Raw genomic sequence first — 13,976 nt, 5'->3', positions numbered from 1 at the left:
TCATTTATTTGGGGGGGGCTTCGCCCCCCCCTTTTGATCTTCTTGGGTTTAGGGGCTCGTATTATGTGGGAAATAAATTGATGGGATGATTTACCTCCTGTGAAAAATTGAGGTTTTTCCATTTATTTATGGAGATTAGCGTGAGGTATCCTCTTATTATTTTTTCAGGATTTAATCCCCATAGAATTTTCGTGAGAAATTATTACGTTATAAATTATAATATATTATAAATTCTATAAATTACTAATTTTTCATTGAAAGTGCTCTTAATTTTCAAAAATTGCACTTTTTAAATTATCACCAATTCAATTGCTGAAAAACCCCAGGCCCCCCCACAGTCATCAATTAAAAACAAACGAAAAAATTCAAATTTTCGGCTGACAGTCCAAGGGAACAAAAGAAGAGTAGTCACCCAAAAGCAAAAAAAAACAAAAAAAATTACCTTGAACAGCGAGGGCCAGCTGTTGGGACAGAGGTTGATTCCTGGCGAGCAGTCGATACGCCATGATCTGCACTCGAAGTTGTTGAAGCTGCTGTGAGCTGAAGGTCTGCTTCTCCCCCATTCCACTCCCCTGTTTGGCCCTCAGTGCCAGTAATTGAGAGTAACGAGGGTCCTCCTGCAGTCCTTTCTCCTCCATCGAGTCGATGGCCTTCTGCAGGGCATTGAGGTTCTCCTGTCCTGAGTTGGGGGGCATTGGAGGCCCCACGGCAGGCCCAGGTGCCCCCTGAGTGGTCGAGTTATTGGGACTCATCGGTGAGGGCCCACTGTTGGGCCCAATCTGACTGTTGGGGGTTCCTGGGGGCATGTGCCCAGCAGCACTCCCCGGTGGGCCTCCAGCCATGTGGGCCTGACTGCTCTGATTCATGGGAGGGGGCCCCCCCGGTGGCATGTGACTCGCGTTCATGTGCCCTGACGTCGGTGGGCCACTCATGTGGGCCATGCCCCCCTGCATCGGAGGGTTCTGATTGGCTGGGGGCATCTGGTTGGGCATCTGGTTCATCCCAGGGCCCATCTGGTTGGACCCATTGCCGGACATTGGAGGAGGGCCCGGTGGCATCTGATTGGTTTCAGACACAGGCATCATTTGACTGGGGGGCATGTGCCCAGGGGCCTGATTCATGGGGCCCTGGGGCATTTGGCTGCCAGCGGAGGGCATCATTTGGGCCCCTGGCATCTGATTCGGAGGGATGTGACCTCCGGAGGGGGGCGGGCCCCCCTGAATATTGGGATTTGCCTGGGGCATCTGGCCCCCCGACATCATCTCGCTCTGGGGCATGTGGGGGCCCGGCCCCCTCTGACCCATCTGGGGACCCATACTCGCACTCGGTGGCATCTGGCTCGAGCCTGATCCCGTCATCATCTGACCTGGGCCTGACATCTGATTTGGGGGCATGTGGGGACCACCCCCCGGACCCGTCTGCGACATTGGGGGAGGGGGCGGGCCCCCTGGTGGCATGTGGCCTTGATTCATGTGGCCCGTTGAGGAGGAATTGGCCATGTGGCCACCTGGCGGAATGTGGCTGTTCTGGGGCCCACCTGGGGGCATGTGACTCGGCATCGATGAGTTCATGTGACCTGAGGGGGGGCCTGACATGTGCAGGACCCCTCCCGACATCGGGGGGGCGTTCTGGGGCCCTTGCTGCTGTTGCATTTGGCTTGGGCCCATTTGGCTTCCTAGGGATTAAATATTTGCTGGTGAGATAATTAAGGGCAGAGGGCGGGGGGGAGGGGTATTCGAGGGGGATTTTACCTCCTGGTCCCATCTGGTTGGGCCCACCACCCATTGGGAGGGCACCTCCTGGACCCATTTGTCCTGGACCCATTGGGCCCGAGCCTGGCCCTACTCCGCATGAGATTGACTGCTGACAGACAAAATTTTTTTTAAAGTTTATCCTTGAAATTGACGGCCAAAATTCAGGCGGCTATTAGGGACATCGAACATTGAGACCAATTGTTCAATTGTGAAATTTATATTCGCCCCTCTTTAAACTGTTGCACGAAAATTTTCCGACTGAGGCAATTACTCGATTGCCTACGGTTGAAAATAGTACGCAGTTATGTTTCGTTTGTGAAGCGCTCGGAGATAAAGTTTCAGGATTTTTTTTTTATATTTTGGGAAAATATGGATTTTTTACTTTCTCGCAATGCGAATGGTTTTTAATCAATCACAGCAATTTTCCATGAAAATGAAGGACAAAAGACATTTCGCCGAATGAATAACAGATATGTCCGGGTTTGCAGGGCACCATGCAACGTGTACGTGATCACCCAGCACTCGGGCCGTGAACGCCGATGGAATTGGAAACAAAAGGCAATGATATTATGATACACCAACACGTGCTACGAATTGCACCTGTCAACGTTGGATATATATTACTCATTTTCTTTATCAGACGATGAACTTGTGCATTATCCTGGCATTATGCTCTTTGCCGATTGACTTTGAGTTATGATAATGGCAGTATCCAATTGAAAAAATGGGAGAATTAGCTTTCAAGATGAAGTGATGATAATTTTGCATCAATTGCCTACAATTCGGTATTTTCCGTTGGTTATGAAGATGAAAAAATATTTTTGACACCTTGAGGTGGCGTAATTGGTAAAAGCGTAGTCTAGTAATCTGAAGGTTGTGAGTTCAAATCCGTCGAGGATAATTTTTTTAATACTTATTTTTTTATTCTGATAAATGATGAAAAATTGAAGTTACGGGCAATAAAAAATGACGTCACAATGACAAACATTTTTAATTTCCTGTAATATCTATATTTTTCATGAGTTACCAAAATGAAAAAAATATGTAAAATATTTTTGATAGCTCAACTGGTAAAAGCATAGTCTAGTAATCTGAAGGTTGTGAGTTCAAATCCGTCGAGGATAATTTTTTTAATACTTATTTTTTTATTCTGATGAATGATGAAAAATTGAAAAGTTACGGGCAATAAAAAATGACGTCACAATGACAAACATTTTTAATTTCCTGTAGTATCTATATTTTTCATGAGTTACCAAAATGAAAAAAATATGTAAAATATTTTTGATAGCTCAACTGGTAAAAGCATAGTCTAGTAATCTGAAGGTTGTGGGTTCAAATCCCCTTGAGAAAAAAATATCACCCATTTTTTTTTATTTTGAAAAATCGTACAAAAAATTATGACCAATTGAGATTTTCAATTGTCCACAACTTACGAGTTTCCCATAACTTCTAAAAAAAATTGCTAATATTTTTGTCAACTCAATTGGTAAGAGCATAGCCCAGTAATCTGAAGGTTGTGAGTTCAAATCCGTCTCCGGACGTAATGAAATTAAATCCAGTAATTCTCTCCAATACATTCCACGCTGTTCAACTGCAAAAGAAAAATATTGATAGATCACGAATTATTGAAATGGAAAACGGCACGAAGGCAAATACCAAAGTGTGCGATAATATCAAACCCAGCAATTTCCAATGGAAATATCCATTGTGAGTGTCTATCGAGTGGCATGTAGCGTGCGCGCATCAGCATTTAAGGGATGGTGGGGATTACCTCGGGGTTAACGCATAAGTACTGCTAGTTCTGGCAATGTCACGTCACTTTGACACCAGACGGTTGATAAACTAGACCTAAAAACAGTGCTACAAATTTAAAGCCCCTCAGATACCGTTGATAATGGCAAACGAGCAGGAATTGGATCATTGTTTCGATTTCGCTATGAAATTGACTATTGAATCCGCAAAGGTAAGCGACAATTTCAACCCCAAATTCCCGAGAAAATTAACGACAAATCCGAGTTCAGGTCATCAGGGAAGCAATCCAGGGTGGAAAAAATATAGAAACCAAAGCTGGCGATTGGGACTTGGTGACTCAGTACGACAAGAAAGTCGAGGAGATCCTGATCAATGGACTTGCCAATGAATTTCCGAGTCACCAGTGAGTTGATGTAAACTTTAATCATTCGAATAGCCTTTATCATCTAGAAATGCGACACTTTTATTCTCGAGCTTTGAAAAAAATCCCCAGGGATGTTTTTCCGAAACTTTTACTGATAGAAAAAATTGAACAGATTCATCGGCGAAGAGACAGTCTCGAGTACAAACTACCTCCCAGACCTAACGGACGCTCCAACCTGGATAATCGATCCAATCGACGGTACAACGAACTTCGTCCACGCGTTTCCCCACACCTGCATATCAATAGCCCTGAGTATCAAACGTCAGCTTGAGATTGGCATTGTCTACAATCCAGTTCTGGAGCAGATGTTCACAGCCAGACGAGGAGGTGGGGCTTATCTCAACGGAAAATCGATAAAAAGTTCCGGCGTATCAGGTAAAAATCATCACTCCTCCAGCATTGACAATCAGACCAAGTTTGATCCCATATTTGTCTCAAGAACTGAAGGACTCGCTGATCTGCATCGAGGCGTCATACGCAACGATCGAGGACATCAGGGACATAGTGCTCGGTCGACTTGAGGCATTTGTCACAGTAGCCCATGGAATAAGAACCATGGGCTCTGCGGCACTGACCTTGTGCTACGTTGCAATGGGAGCAGCTGAGGTTTACCACAGTGACAACCTCATGCCCTGGGACGTAGCAGCTGGTGCCCTAATAATTCGTGAAGCTGGGGGAGAAGTCATCGATACATCTGGCGGTGACTTTGATCTCATGAAGCCGAGATTACTAGCCATTGGCAACAAGAAAATTGCCCCTGAACTTGTCAAGCTTGTGAGTCTTGCTGACAAGAAGACTCATCGCAAGAGAGCAGCATGAAGAACTAGAACGTGTAGTTGAGGAACGAAAATATGTGTTGAAATGCTAAACCTTTGTAAATAACGTGTTCATGTCAATAAACTAGATCCCCTCAGACGCATCGCGAAACAATTGGCTATGATTTTTGAATTAAATGAAACAGAAGGTCAGGGATTAATTAATAGCGTTAATTATCGTGATACGAGGCTCGGCAGAGAGCAGTTGTGGCAAGTGTTCCAGAGCTGTTGCACGAGTTCTGAAGACGAGAATAATTACCTCACGTAACAAAGAGCAGTATTTCATTTCTTTATCATTTGATTATCTCGAATTCTGATAAGAATCTGTGCTCGATCAACTAGGGCAGTAGGTGAACTCGTGCAATCTCAATGGGAAGACGCGTTCAAGCATGGAAAAATCAGAAGAAATCGAGCGATTCTTCCAAATCGCCAAGAAATTAACTCTCGAAGCCGGCAAGGTTCGTAAAATTGAATCATTTCCATTCAGACAAATACCTAAAAAGGATAATGCGTCACACGGAAATACTTCTCGAGTTTACATGACGTCAGATAAATGTATCACTGATAATTATTCAACTAATTAATCCCAGAATAATGCGACAAGGGAGTAAAATGAAGAATAATTGTGTCGGTCTGTAGTTATTAAAGGCTGCGCTCGAATCCGAGAAAAAGGTAATGGCGAAAGGCAATCAAGGTGACATCGTCACGGCTAGTGACCAGGAAATTGAGAAGATTTTGATTTCTGGACTGTCGTCCGCATTTCCAGAGCACAAGTACGTTAAAAAAATTCAAAACGTGTGAATGGTTTAATTTAATTCAGCCGCGAAGCGATAAAACGGGTCTAGTCGATTTTGACTATTGGTTTTCAGTGAATATCTCCGGATCTAAGGCAGATAGCGAAATCTTTGTCATGACCTTTTTTGTAGAGCGGACTTGGATCTATAAAAAAGGTTATTATAAAAACTTTGCTATCTGCCTTAGATTCGGAGATATTCGTCGAAAACTCCAAGAGCTGAGCGACTTGAATGGATTTTGACTATTGGTCAGTTTTCAATGGATATCTCCGAATCTAAGGCAACTAGCGAAATTTTTGTCAGGACCTTTTTTGTAGAGCGGACTTGGATCTATAAAAAAGGTTATTATAAAAACTTTGCTATCTGCCTTAGATTCGGAGATATTCATCGAAAACTCCAAGAGCTGAGCGACTTGAATGGATTTTGACTATTGGTCAGTTTTCAATAGATATCTCCGAATCTGAGGCAACTAGCGAAATTTTTGTCAGGACCTTTTTTGTAGAGCGGACTCAGATCTACAAAGAAGGTCATGACAAAAATTTCGCTATCTCTCTCAGATTCGGAGATATTCGCCGAAAACTCGGCTGAGATCTGCGTCGACTTGAATCGTAATTGATTTTGTTAGATTCATTGCTGAGGAGTCGACGGAAAATGCCCAACAAGTGCTGACAAACGCCCCCACATGGATCATCGACCCAATAGATGGTACAGTAAACTTCGTCCACTCGTTCCCCCAGTGCTGCATCTCAATAGGCTTGACGATAGATAAAATACTAGAGGTGGGGATCATTTACAATCCGTCTAATGACGAGTTGTACACTGCAAAGAGGGGGCAGGGGGCATTTTTGAATGAAAAAAAGTTGAGAGTTTCAGACGTGACAGGTAAAACGACTGGAAATGAGAAAATTGGGTGAGATGAATTGAATGGGGGAGATTTCTTTCAGAATTATCAGAAGCTCTGATGATCATCGAGCCTGGGGTCCTCAGACGAACGAGGGCCCACCTGGACATTGCCAAGGGGCGGATGGAAGTCCTCTGTTCCTCAGCTAGAGGGTAATGTCACTCTCAATACCAAAAACATCCCCGACAACAATTTCATATTCTCGATAAAATCCAATTACAAAAATTCAGTAGAAAAATCTGACGAGTGGGATAAAACCCTTTTGTTTCAATCGTCAATATCTCGAAACGCAACGATGCGATTTCGACGAGTTAGCGCTCATTTTGAAGCTGAAGAAATGATCTTGAAAATGAAAAAAACATTGGACGATTTCACTCAGCCGTTCTCGAGTTATTGGCGATTGAATTCCGAGTATGCAGAGTAAGAGAAATAATTACGATTCTTCCTCATTATCTGAAGAATCAGAAATGTGGGATCGGCAGCTCTGGCATTGGCATACGTAGCGAGAGGTATAATAGACGTTTTCCATCTGGACTACATGCAGCCCTGGGACGTGGCAGCGGGATTTTTATTGGTAACAGAGGCCGGAGGAACTGTTATCGACACAAAAGGTCAGAATTTCTCCCTAAATCGGCCTGAATTCCCCATCAACGCGACGAAATTCAATTCATTCGCTGGATTTTTATTCCAGGCGGACCTCCCAACCTCCTGGAGCCCTTGATAATAGCGTCGGGGACCTCTCAACTCGCCCAGGAAGTTTCTCAACTAATAATTGAAACGGACTTGAAGATACAAAGAAAACGACTGAAACGAACATAAATTACCCCGCGATTTTTACAATGTAGTTATAGTAATGACGTCTCACGGTAGAATGACAATCAGAAAAAAAAAACAAGTGGGGAATTGCTCCTGTATTGCATAGAGTAGTCATTTTTACTAATAAATTAGCAATATGCTTCCCAACGGTTATTTTTCACATCACTGCCTTCTATCATGCATAATTCATTGTTTATTTCATCTTATTAAATTGAATAAGATTTCCTTTCAACTGATTTTGTCAGATTTTCAACTTAGTTGAATGTTATCATCGTCATTATTCTTATCGTCCCTTTCTTCTGTACAACCGATTGTCTTTTTACAGTTCTATCTCTCCCCTCAGCCCTTCGATAAAATGTTAATAGAAAAATTTTATTTACACATACTTGAATGAATTTGAAAACATCACATTTGAAGAGAGTGGGAAAGCTCACTCTCAGGGAAATTCATGAAAAATTCGAAATTTTCAACAATCATCATAAAAATCAAATCGACCAATACAGCTATCGTTATCGTCTTTTAACTTGGACTTAATGGCATTAAAACAAACATTTTAAGCTGTGATTGAATTCATTTGAGGCATGATATTCAAAGATATCCCCGGAATTCTCATTTTCAAAAAATACAAAATTTTTGCAATTTTTCAAATCAATCAAAATAACGATTATTGCTATCGCCTTCATCTTCGAACTCGGTCGAAAGGACATCCGAACAAATTTTTTAAGCCATCATTCAATCAATTCAGAACATTTTTTTAGTTATCGTGGGACAACGATTTTCGAAAAAACTCGAAAATCAAAAAAACTCATCGATGAATTAAATTTTAATCAATGGCGATCGATAGGGCGCAACAGTGCCTACATTTGAAAAAAAAAGATGCAATTCCGTCCATTCATTAGCGAATAATTGAAGAAATGTGCTATGGGAATTGGATAAAACAAATAAAGAATTAAATGCAAATGAAAGATTGAAATTGAAATTGCTGGAATTCTTTTTGATGAGTGGAGTGACTCGTCTGATGAAAGAATGATTGACTATTGCAGGAAGATTCTAATGAACCTTTCATTAGAAGCCTTGGGTTTGATAAATTTTCTCAGCCTCATGCAGGGATTCCTGATAACGATAAGGAGCGCCCAAATCGAGCTGCTGACAGATGTTGTGCATGTTTACATATTCATGGCCTTGCTGGGGAAAAAAAAGACTCCCCGCTCAGATCGAGACCTTGGCGAGAGAATGGAGGTGCAGCGAGGAGTTAAAAGATTGAGATTTTTCGTTGCTGGAGTTCAGTTGTTGCTCTCAAGCTATTGCACGAGGTGATATTAGCTTGAGGGATGGCCTGGGATGAGGATCTGTTCTTCGAGAGTGCGATGAGACTGACCCTCGAGGCCGCTCAGGTAAATTGAGGAAACAAATACTTCAAACAAATAAATTCAGTAAATAAAATGTCTAATAATTTATTTTTGTTCAACATTTTATTTCATAAATTTATTTGATTATTGGAAAACTAAATTATAAAATAACAATTATTGTTGGTTAATAATTTATGTAATTGTTGAATGATTTTTATTTATTTAATTTTTAATAAATATTTAACAAACTCATTAGATTTATTCAATATTTATTAAAATTTGATTTATGTTGATTTATTTTTTTTGAATGTAAAAAGATTTCAGAGAAACTCTGAATTGTTTTCGAAAGATCTAACGTATTATTCTATTTCTGAAGGAATTTCAGAGATTGTAAAGGATTTTATTCAATATTTCGTAGAATTTTATGAGATTTTTACAAATTCCCGAGGAATTTCAATCAAAATTTCAGGGGATTTTAACCTCACAAAATTCTTGTGTCAATATTAATTCTTTGATGAAGGTCATGAGGAGTTCAATCGTAGCTGATAAAACAGTCAAGGAGAAGCAGGGAGACTGGGATCTGGTGACAGAGTACGATCGAGCGATAGAGGACATAATCGTTGGGAAATTGAGGCAACAATTTCCCACGCACAAGTAATTATCCACCCAGAGCCCAAACTAATATTAATGAGCAACTGATGAAGTAATTCGTTCAATAATTTGTCTCATTCAAGAATTAAATGCAATAATTTTTATGTATTAAGAGAGCCTGAATTTATTCAGATTCATCGGGGAAGAATCGACTGGGAATGACATTCCAGAGTTGACAGACGACCCGACCTGGATCATCGACCCAATAGACGGAACCATGAACTTCATTCACGGCTTCCCTCACACCTGCATCGTCATAGGGCTGTCCATCTCCAAAGAAATGAGGATTGGAATAGTGTACAATCCCATTCTGGAGCAGCTCTTCACTGCCAGGAAAGGGAGAGGGGCTTTTTTGAATGGAAAGCCCATCAGGACGTCTAGTGTCGACGGTCAGACACCAAAATAATAAAAATATTGCATTTGAAAAACAATAAATATTGAATTCAATATTTTATAGTTTTCAGGCGCGGGTGCACTACCTTTCGAATGTTATCCGGATTTTTTTCATCTTTCGGTATCCAAAATTGTCAATTGGGTACATCATGTAGAAATTCCCAAAAATTATGATAGAATGATAAAAAAATAGAAAAAATTCTGAACTTTTTCAAAGAGCGTTTTTAATTGAGATTCAGAATGGGTTGAAAAAAGTGGAAATTACAGATATCTGATTCGCTGTGGCAAATTATCTATTAGCTGTCATTTTCCAGGGTGGATAACAAAACACTAACTCCTCGTGGGAAGTGACAGCTAGGTATCTCAATTTTCAAAACAGTGGTCTGTAGTCATCTGCCATTTTTATGTGATAAAAGTGTGATTAAAAAATTCTCCAAAATATTACAACTTTTTTCAAAGAGCCTTTTCCGTAATAAATGTCTCTGTGCAGTGTGGGAAAAGATTTACGAAATCAGTCTTCCCCCTGCATGATATTGGGTGAGAGGCCGCCATTTGTCACCGTAAATCAGATACATTTTTCAATTTCTTGTTATTCAACTTATTCTGAATATAAATTAAAAATGCTCTTTGAAAAAATTAAGAATTTTTTCTACTTTTTTTCGATTATTCATTCATAATTTTTCAAAACTTCTGCATGATGCAGGACTCAATTGACAACTTCAGATGACGAAAGGCGAAAAAAAACATCGAGATAACGCTCGAAAGATAGTACACCCGGGGCTTCAAATAAATCTTCAACAATTTTATTCTTCATAAAAATTAATAATAAAAATGTATTATATGTGTTATACATTTCTGTAAATTCAATATTGAAAGAATGAAAAAAATGGAGTTGATGCTCTTCAGGATGAATTAATTTTTGTCTCAAAATTTTTTAGATATTTCGAAAGCTATGGTTTGTCTGGAGACAGGCTTCCTGAAAGTGAAGAGCCTGCGAAATAAAATGTTGGAGAGAATCAAGATAGTCTCCACGAAGACCCAAGGGTGAGTGCAAAAAATAGCAAAAATCAAAAGAAGAAAAACATTCAAGCCCCTGCGTGATGTAAAATCCAACGGAAATTGTGATATATTTTACACTATGAAAATGGAAAAACAATCGAGATAACGTTCGAAAGATAGTCCACCCGGATCTAAAATTCATACGAGAACTAAAAAATGCTGGACAAAATGAAAAAAAAATTCTCTTCTGAACTACAGCTTGAGAACCCTTGGCTCAGCTGCTATAACCCTCTGCTACATCGCCCTCGGGGTGGTCGAGGGCTATCAGATAGAGGGACCTGGAATTTGCACTTGGGATATTGCAGCACCGTCCTTGATTATTTCCGAAGCCGGGGGAGTTGTTGTCGATCGCGTAACCGGTAATTACACTCGTTTTATGTGCGAGATAAATATGCAGGATAATATCTGACTAGTGTAAAAACATAGTCACGGCTTTTTTTCTCATTCTATGAAAAAATAATCGACAGGAAAACGTGTGGACTTGATGCATCCACGAGCGATTGGAGCGTGCAACGAAAAAATTGCTGTGGAGCTGATGAGGATTATTAAAGAAGCTGATGGGAGAGCAGAAGCCGAGGGAAATTGACGAAATATTTTTTGTATTGAGAGAATAATCAGTTGAACTAGAAGATTAAATATTCGTGACTGTATTTTATCCCAGAAATTTCCGTTTTTGTCTTTTCTTGTGGGGAGAATGAACTAGGGAATTATTTCCCTGTTGGAGAATATCTATTTTTGTATAAAAAATGAGGAGAAAATATTTTTTATGGAATAGTTAGTTTTGGGAGAAATTGTTGAAAGAAATTATTGATTAAGTTGAGGATTCGTAAAATGGTCCGTATAGAATTACCAATATCTCCTGAACGAATGATGCGATTTGGATGAGTCAAAATTCATTTTAAAGATGGAAAAAATATCTTTGAAATGAAGAGAAAATGGTTGATTTTGACTCAGCCAATCTCGTCTTATTGTCAATTGAATAAAACCCATGAAAAAAGTTGATGAAAAATGAATCTTCTTCAGTTTTCAATATCTCCCAATTAAATGATCCATTTATAAAACAACATGTCTCATTTTGAAACCCAACAAAAATCCTTCAAAATGAAAGAAAAATCCCAGAATTTTACTCAGCCAATCTCAAATAATTGACGATTGACCACATTAAAAATTATTCTCAAGATTTTTGCATCTGTTGTTTTTACAAAAGGGGTGATTGAGTTTGTAGGTGGGGCTTCACATTTTTCAAGCTCCTTCTTAAGAATTATCCTTTCTGAAGTCAAATTGGGACAGTGCCACACTGTTTCTGAGTTACGAATAATTTTAAAAAAGTCTAAAATGTCCCTTTCACCCTATTCTCTATTCCCTACTTCTCATTTTCCCCACAATTCCATGAAATCGTTACCTGCGACATATTAGCTGGCATTCCCTGCGAATGTGGTGGATAGTTGGCTATACATACACATTTTTTTTACTTTCGTTAATTTTTCAGATCTTCATCTTTCCTTTTTTGAAAAAATCGTGCAATATTGTCAAGATTTTTGCATCTGTTGTTTTCACAAAAGGGGTGATTGAGTTTGTAGGTGGGGCTTCACATTTTTCAAGCTCCTTCTTAAGAATTATCCTTTCTGAAGTCAAATTGGGACAGTGCCACACTGTTTCTGAGTTACGAATAATTTTAAAAAAGTCTAAAATGTCCCTTTCACCCTATTCTCTATTCCCTACTTCTCATTTTCCCCACAATTCCATGAAATCGTTACCTGCGACATATTAGCTGGCATTCCCTGCGAATGTGGTGGATAGTTGGCTATACATACGCATTTTTTTTTACTTTCGTTAATTTTTCAGATCTTCATCTTTCGTTTTTTGAAAAAATCGTGCAATATTGTCAAGATTTTTGCATCTGTTGTTTTCACAAAAGGGGTGATTGAGTTTGTAGGTGGGGCTTCACATTTTTCAAGCTCCTTCTTAAGAATTATCCTTTCTGAAGTCAAATTGGGACAGTGCCACACTGTTTCTGAGTTACGAATAATTTTAAAAAAGTCTAAAATGTCCCTTTCACCCTATTCTCTATTCCCTACTTCTCATTTTCCCCACAATTCCATGAAATCGTTACCTGCGACATATTAGCTGGCATTCCCTGCGAATGTGGTGGATAGTTGGCCCCCTGTGGTGGTTGCTGTGGCGGTGGCTGTGTCATGGGGGCTCCAGTGGGTGCTGGCCCCCCCGGATACCCCTGCGTGGGGCTGTGTGGATGATGCTGTGGTGGCCCCATAGGACTCCCCTGAGGATTGGAAGGCGACGGTGCCTGCTGAGGTGGGCCCATTGGACTAGGGGCTTGAGGTGGTGGCATGGGCGACGACTGAGGCGAAGGGCTCGCCATGTTGCTCCGATCCGACTCCAGTTTATCCCCCCGCAGTATCCCCTGTCAAAATTCCCAAACAGCCCTCACTATTTCAACAATCAAAACAACTCCACTGACTCCCCACCGTCGGCCCAATAATAAATCAACAAATAACGATTTTCATCGAGTGCCAGATCACCATTGGAGCGTCCATCGTCAGCCCGTTAGTTCATTTTCACTTACCGTTAGTCACGTCGCGATTGTGTCGATGAAATTTAAAAAATTAACTTCCTCTTTCCATAGAACAACTGCACGATTTCAATTAATCATCAGTTATTCACGGATTATTCGGCAGTCGGGGGAGCAGAGCGATAATGAACACACGCCACCGTCCATTTTTTTCCATAATTTTCGTGGCGGCTTCGCGCAGCCAACGTGCGGCATTGCCAGACTTCACCGCCGCGGCGGGAAATTCAAACGCCGAGGGATCGATTCCTCGCGGAAGACGAGTTGTCTTGACGTCAGGGGAGCGATTTTGCTCGTTTTGTGTCGACATAAAATCGTAAATTTCAACCAATGACAGCCCTGAATTCGAAATACTCAACTAGGATTGGTTGAAATTTATGATTTTATGTCGATATAAAACGAGCAAAATCGCTCCCCAGATTGCATTTTCTGGTTTATTGTCATTTGTATTTTCAATTTGTGGGGTTTTTTCGGGGGGATGGGGTGGAGATGCTTCTGGGGCGGGGAAAAATTTTTTACGTGACAATTGTAGTCAACTTCCGTCTCGTTTCCACTGAGACTAACTTGGGGATTGGCGATATTGAACGAAATATCGAAATCACAATTATCGATATAATTTGGAAATATCGGTTCGAAGCTGTCGATATTCGGAAAAAAATATCGTTGAACCGATATACCGAT

General features: G+C 40.5%; 4 protein-coding genes across 8 annotated transcripts in view; 3 read left to right on the top strand and 1 right to left on the bottom strand.

Annotated features, from left to right (window-relative positions):
- LOC107048202 (ATP-dependent helicase brm) overlaps positions 1 to 13,478 on the bottom strand; it is a 19,067-nt gene extending 5,589 nt beyond the window's left edge. For 2 of the 5 annotated variants that reach the window (XM_029126781.1, XM_029126783.1), the window contains exons 1-4: positions 13,293 to 13,478; positions 12,822 to 13,130; positions 1,752 to 1,863; positions 443 to 1,675 (exon numbers count right to left, since the gene is read on the bottom strand). In XM_029126781.1, the coding sequence (XP_028982614.1) occupies positions 443 to 1,675; positions 1,752 to 1,863; positions 12,822 to 13,088 (1,612 nt within the window). In that variant the 5' untranslated portion in view covers positions 13,089 to 13,130; positions 13,293 to 13,478. Of the gene's footprint in view, positions 1 to 442; positions 1,676 to 1,751; positions 1,864 to 12,110; positions 12,151 to 12,821; positions 13,131 to 13,292 lie in introns of those variants that run through there. The other 3 variants (XM_029126782.1, XM_029126784.1, XM_029126785.1) reach the window with 3 other exon arrangements.
- Positions 3,569 to 4,839, top strand: LOC107048298 (inositol monophosphatase 1). Its single transcript, XM_015271415.2, has 4 exons — positions 3,569 to 3,717; positions 3,776 to 3,909; positions 4,043 to 4,305; positions 4,370 to 4,839. Exons 1-4 carry the CDS (start codon positions 3,649 to 3,651, stop codon positions 4,747 to 4,749), a joined length of 846 nt encoding a protein of 281 aa, XP_015126901.1. The 5' UTR covers positions 3,569 to 3,648; the 3' UTR covers positions 4,750 to 4,839.
- On the top strand, positions 4,958 to 7,403 carry LOC107048297 (inositol monophosphatase 2-like). The gene is made up of 7 exons (XM_015271413.2): positions 4,958 to 5,009; positions 5,088 to 5,203; positions 5,385 to 5,518; positions 6,165 to 6,421; positions 6,484 to 6,592; positions 6,900 to 7,051; positions 7,132 to 7,403. Exons 2-7 carry the CDS (start codon positions 5,135 to 5,137, stop codon positions 7,257 to 7,259), a joined length of 849 nt encoding a protein of 282 aa, XP_015126899.1. The 5' UTR covers positions 4,958 to 5,009; positions 5,088 to 5,134; the 3' UTR covers positions 7,260 to 7,403.
- LOC107048299 (inositol monophosphatase 2) lies at positions 8,136 to 11,358 on the top strand. Its single transcript, XM_015271416.1, has 6 exons — positions 8,136 to 8,650; positions 9,126 to 9,259; positions 9,389 to 9,645; positions 10,588 to 10,693; positions 10,907 to 11,067; positions 11,176 to 11,358. The coding sequence occupies exons 1-6, from the start codon at positions 8,588 to 8,590 to the stop codon at positions 11,292 to 11,294; spliced, it is 840 nt and encodes a 279-aa protein (XP_015126902.1). The 5' UTR covers positions 8,136 to 8,587; the 3' UTR covers positions 11,295 to 11,358.
- Positions 13,479 to 13,976: the final 498 nt, after the last annotated feature.

The sequence above is a fragment of the Diachasma alloeum genome, unplaced genomic scaffold (genome assembly GCF_001412515.2).
Source record: "Diachasma alloeum isolate Michigan unplaced genomic scaffold, Dall2.0 Dall_scaffold_00186, whole genome shotgun sequence".
NCBI classification, from domain to species: domain Eukaryota; kingdom Metazoa; phylum Arthropoda; class Insecta; order Hymenoptera; family Braconidae; genus Diachasma; species Diachasma alloeum.
The sequence above is the reverse complement of the archived record's forward strand: the minus strand, read 5'-3'. Positions and strand labels throughout refer to the sequence as shown.

Coding starts and splice junctions, on each gene's coding strand:
- LOC107048298 (XM_015271415.2), top strand. CDS start 3,649: ATGGCAAACGAGCAGGAATTGGATCATTGTTTCGATTTCGCTATGAAA. Junction 3,910..4,042: donor AATGAATTTCCGAGTCACCA/GTGAGTTGATGT, acceptor AAAATTGAACAG/ATTCATCGGCGAAGAGACAG. Junction 4,306..4,369: donor AAAAAGTTCCGGCGTATCAG/GTAAAAATCATC, acceptor ATTTGTCTCAAG/AACTGAAGGACTCGCTGATC.
- LOC107048297 (XM_015271413.2), top strand. CDS start 5,135: ATGGAAAAATCAGAAGAAATCGAGCGATTCTTCCAAATCGCCAAGAAA. Junction 5,204..5,384: donor TAACTCTCGAAGCCGGCAAG/GTTCGTAAAATT, acceptor GTCGGTCTGTAG/TTATTAAAGGCTGCGCTCGA. Junction 6,422..6,483: donor GAGAGTTTCAGACGTGACAG/GTAAAACGACTG, acceptor GATTTCTTTCAG/AATTATCAGAAGCTCTGATG.
- LOC107048299 (XM_015271416.1), top strand. CDS start 8,588: ATGGCCTGGGATGAGGATCTGTTCTTCGAGAGTGCGATGAGACTGACC. Junction 9,260..9,388: donor CAACAATTTCCCACGCACAA/GTAATTATCCAC, acceptor GAATTTATTCAG/ATTCATCGGGGAAGAATCGA. Junction 10,694..10,906: donor GTCTCCACGAAGACCCAAGG/GTGAGTGCAAAA, acceptor TCTGAACTACAG/CTTGAGAACCCTTGGCTCAG.